Raw genomic sequence first — 5000 nt, forward strand, 5'->3', positions numbered from 1 at the left:
CGCTCAGGAGGATCTGGGCCACTTCTGGCCCGGGGCAGAAACGGATCAGAACCCCAGAGGGCGGGTGGGAGGGTGTGGAGGACCACACAGCGCCACAGAACTAGGTCCAGCTCGGCCCGCCACCAAACTGGGTCAAGCCACAAGGAAGCCGATGGGTTTGGCTGGATTAAGCAGAGCCAGTGGAGCCAGGCCGGAACAGCCAGCTACCATGGCATTGGGCTCACACACACACACACACACACACACACACACACACACACACACACACACACACACACACACACACAACACAACACAAGAACAAGCACACACATACATCTAAACACACACATACACACACACAAATTTTCCCTCTCTCTTTCTCATACACAAACAAATGGCTACACTCACACACACAGAACCCAAGAATGTTCCCAAACACCACACCACACCAAACACACACATACAAACATGCAACCACACACACACATACAAATACAAACACACACACAACAAAACACAAGGACAGGTCATACAAACAGAGAGAGCATCTGTGTAGTTTTCCGATAAATAGTGTCTGGGGTGTCAGAAGTGTACACACACACACACACACACACACACACACACACACACACACACACACACACACACACACACACACAACCCGTGTCTTCATGCCTTTGTGGCTAAGACCTGAACCGTAGCCTGGTTTCGTAGCTTGGTTTCCATTACAGCTTTACGCTGCAACTTAACTGATATTTTCAACAAGTTGAAAGAACACAATTGTGAATGGTCAGTGTTTCCATTGAGGGATACCATGCGATTAAATAGGGCTTTTATATTCTCGCGATAGCCATTGTTTAAATTCAATTGCATCCACCAAATTGCATCTGCTGTGGTAATTATAAATTGAAGTTGACAGAATCGGAGGGGAGGTAAAAAACTTCAACCCTTTTGGCAGCAACAAAGCATCACTATTCTGGGTGGGCATTGTCCACAATTATTATCATGAATGTTTGAATTGTATCACTTGGTGTAGACTTGCACCAATGTCTTCACCTCAAACCAATTTTAAAAATATTTCTGTCACCTCATCAGACCACATGTAACATGTATGTATAGTGTCACGTAACTCACCAAAATGTCTATTTATAAAGTTTCTATTCCACTTTTGTGGAATAGTGCTATAGTGCTATATCAGCATGTCTCTGACAAAGCACCTCCTGCAAGCGCATAAACTCTTTTGTTCATACGCAATATACAGCCATTACTTATTTATCATTTTGCGCATTTTAGATTGCCGCATTTTCTGGGTTAATGAAAATCCGCCTAGTGTAGCTAATGCAGCTCTCTCTCTCTCTCTCTCTCTCAGGATCTGCACACACACTACATCTGCTTTACCTGTTAAATCTGCTGTCTGCTGTCCTGGCAGGACTTACAACAAGCTAAAAAATAATGACTTAGAACTCACTGCCCTCTTTTTAGCCAGAGCCCTTCCGTTCTAATATGCACTTATTATAATTATACGCTTTGATATGCATGCCAGCACGACTGACAGACACAGAGACGAATATCCTTTACAGACCTGACCCAGCGCCGTACTGAGTGGGAGAAATATCTTAGTACTGCAATGGATATATTTTTCTTTAGATTGCATTTACATTTTGTTGTCTCGGAAAATGAGCATACATGTAGTTGTCGTGATAATCAGAACTTTCATCAAATTCGAATATAATCACACAGGTAACATATTGGTGGCTATCTGGTCACTTTGAGAGCATGGTAGGACTTACCTGTCTGACCAGCAGACATTTGGCCTGTTCCTCTGCCTCAGCTGGGACAGTGGACTGCAGCGTCCGCGTCTCCAGGGGAAGAGTGGAGACCTGGAAGAGAGAGAGAGAGGTGTTTATGAGACCCTTACAAGACACAACACAGTAGAGAATCCACCATAGACATAGCCAATCGGCCCACCAAGACAGAGAGAGAGAGAGATAGAGACCTGGAAGAGAAAGAGAGAGAGAGAGAGAGAGAGAGAGAGAGAGAGAGAGAGAGAGAGAGAGAGAGAGACCTGGAAGAGAGAGAGAGAGGTGTTTATAAGACCCTTAAAAGACACAACACAGTAGAGAATCCACCATAGACACAGCCAATCGGCCCACCAAGACAGAGAGAGAGAGAGATAGAGACCTGGAAGAGAGAGAGAGAGAGAGAGAGAGAGAGAGAGAGAGAGAGAGAGAGAGAGAGAGAGAGAGAGAGAGCGTAACTTTAGAGTGATCTTGCATTACACCAGGCACGGCATGCTAAGTGCCTAACTCTAGTGCTTTGGTTGGACCCAAACCAAAGTATATTGAACCGCAGTGAAGAGAGTGAGGTTGCGACAGACTCATCTTGATACTAACAAACGAATGACAATATAATGGATGAAGTCATAGAGAAATGGAGATTGCATCTGTGTTGCTGTATCATGATGATAATGTTTTTTTTGTTTTGTTTTTTGCATAATTCCTTCACGACACCATCCTCCTGATCTGGACCCATTCTCCCCAGGACCACCCTGCTGAGCCATGCAAGCTTGTGTCCTTGGTACTACACTAAAGATGACCAATGAGATATGAGCTTTCTACATGGGTCATCCAATGAGAAATGAACTCTCTGCACTGGTCAACCAATGAGTGATGAGTTCTCTCCGCTGACCATCCAATGAGAAATGAGCTCTCTACTAGATACTCATGTTCATATTTTAAGATCATACACAGAAAAAAAAATGAAGAGTTCAGATGCAAAAGCCTCTAAATGGCACCTCCGTCAATAATGAGATAATGATGGTGAGTGAATGCTCTCCACACATAGCATAATAATCAAATAATTCCGCTTCAAAACCCACTAACTACCACTCTCTTCCTGGTCTGAAATATCGATTTTGTAGGCAAAAACCTACAAATGCTCATTTAAAAGAAAAGTGGTCAGTGGGATTTAGAGGGTTTAGCATCTAAACTCTTCAAATGCTGCTGCGTCTGAGCGTGTCTGTGTCTGAGTGCACACCATGTGCTGCTCTGTGTAACTTGGCTAATGGTCCTCTGACACAGTAATGCTGTGTCTGTGTTTGGGGTGAGATCGCTAACGTAGCTAAGGCTCCTTTGACATACTGTGTGCTGTGTGCTGTGCGCTGTGTCTGTGTTTGGGGTAAGTTTGCTAGAATAGATCGGGTGTGCAGATATCAGCAGTGCACAGCAAAGGACCTGCAGGCATTTCTGCAACAGGACCTGTAAGCAGAAAAATCTGCAAGTCGTACTTCACCCAGCAGATCCTGTCTTGAGCTACTGTCAGGGATGGTTGCATCACTTATGTGAGTTCGCACTTATCCATGTCCAGTGGCTAATCAGCTAACGCTGACCTCTGTGATGGACACTGAGAGCCATGTGACTGGTGTAGAAAGTGTACCAAGAGTCAGCGGTCTGACTGACGAACTTTGGTGCTCTGCCGTTTTTTGGTCTATTTTAGCAGGTTTAACGTGAACTGGTAACAAGCTGGCATATTATGTTTTCAGTACAGGAAGCTCATGGTAATCTGCACCAATGTATTTAAAGAGTATGCAGAGTAATTGTAGCCTACCTCTGATCGATAAAGGTGAATAAAAACTATTGCATTAAAGTTCTAAGTAGACAACAATATTCTTACTGTGGCGGACACCAAAACCCCTCAACACACCTCTTGGGTTTCAGTTGTTGACTTTGTATATAATTGACACACACATTTGGTGTAATTTTGGTGAGGGAGTGAGTAACACACTATTCAGACCTGCAGCCAACAAAGAGAGCTGAATGAAGCAGCCAATCACAAAAGAGCCATGAAGCAGAGGTAAATTACGTAACCAATCATAAGAGATGAATGATGGTGGTGCATTAGCAAAATACTGGTTGTGGTATAGGCTGCTTCAATTACAATGATTAGAATTAGAATGACCACTGCAGCACAACCAAACCTCCCAGGGCAGGATATACTCAACATCTTCTCTCTCTCTCTCTCTCTCTCTCTCTCTCTCTCTCTCTCTCTCTCTCTCTCTCTCTCTCTCTCTCTCTCTTTCTCTCTCTCCCTCAACCCCTTTTGGCCAGTTTCTCTCATCCTCTTTCCCTTTCTACATCTTTTCACTGCTTCTCTCCTTTTTTCTTTCTCTCTTTTACTTTTCTCATTCTCTCCCTTCATCTTTTTTTTTTCCTCTCTCCTCAGAGTTGGCGCGTGCATTTTAACATGATAAGACCGGGCTTTATAATGGTCTAATTAAAAGAGCAGCATTTGAACTAGTGGTCTGTCGAAACGCATTAGCTTGCAAATTAACTAGCTAATGAGCACAGGTTAAACAAATCCCAACAGCTTAGATGGAGAGAAAGAGAGAAAGAGATAGAGAGAGAGAGAGAGAGAGAGACATATGCACACACACACACACACACACACACACACACACACACACACACACACACACTTCACATCACACTATTGCAGTATTACTCTTGTTCTTTACTGCTGTTAATTTGAGATCTTTCATGTCCACCCCACACTGATGTACCCACCTCTTCTTATGTATTTTCTGTTTTTGTTTTTTGTCCTATGGTCTTATGTTCTTGTATGTTATGTTGTATGTAACAACAGCTTTGGCAACACTGTTCCCATACAGTCATGCTAATAAAGCAACTTTGAATTTGAATTTGAGAGAGAGAGAGAGAGAGAGAGAGAGAGAGAGAGAGAGAGAGAGAGAGAGAGAGAGAGAGAGAGACATGTCTGTGGGAGTCTGTGTAAATGTGTGTGGTTTTGTGTTTAGGATACATATTTGCACAACCATCAGTGTCCTTTGCAAGCAGCCTTACCCAACAAACATCTATGACAGATGGCCACAATTACTGTAGTCCACTGCTTCATATACAGCACAATTTCTACTCGTCAGACTTCATTAAATGATGCCACACAGCCCACACTGACAACAGCTCTTGCTAAACGATGTTTCTGTCACAAAACATGCCGACAACAAA

The 5000-nt window shown here is 43.4% G+C and overlaps 1 protein-coding gene across 1 annotated transcript in view; it reads right to left on the reverse strand.

Annotated features, from left to right (window-relative positions):
* Positions 1-5000, reverse strand: part of dock10 (dedicator of cytokinesis 10) — a 95807-nt gene that overhangs the window by 68768 nt on the left and 22039 nt on the right. The window contains 1 exon segment of the mRNA XM_042064176.1: positions 1773-1862. Coding sequence (XP_041920110.1) covers positions 1773-1862 — 90 coding nt within the window.

Source organism: Alosa sapidissima, chromosome 15 (genome assembly GCF_018492685.1).
Source record: "Alosa sapidissima isolate fAloSap1 chromosome 15, fAloSap1.pri, whole genome shotgun sequence".
Lineage (NCBI taxonomy): Eukaryota > Metazoa > Chordata > Actinopteri > Clupeiformes > Clupeidae > Alosa > Alosa sapidissima.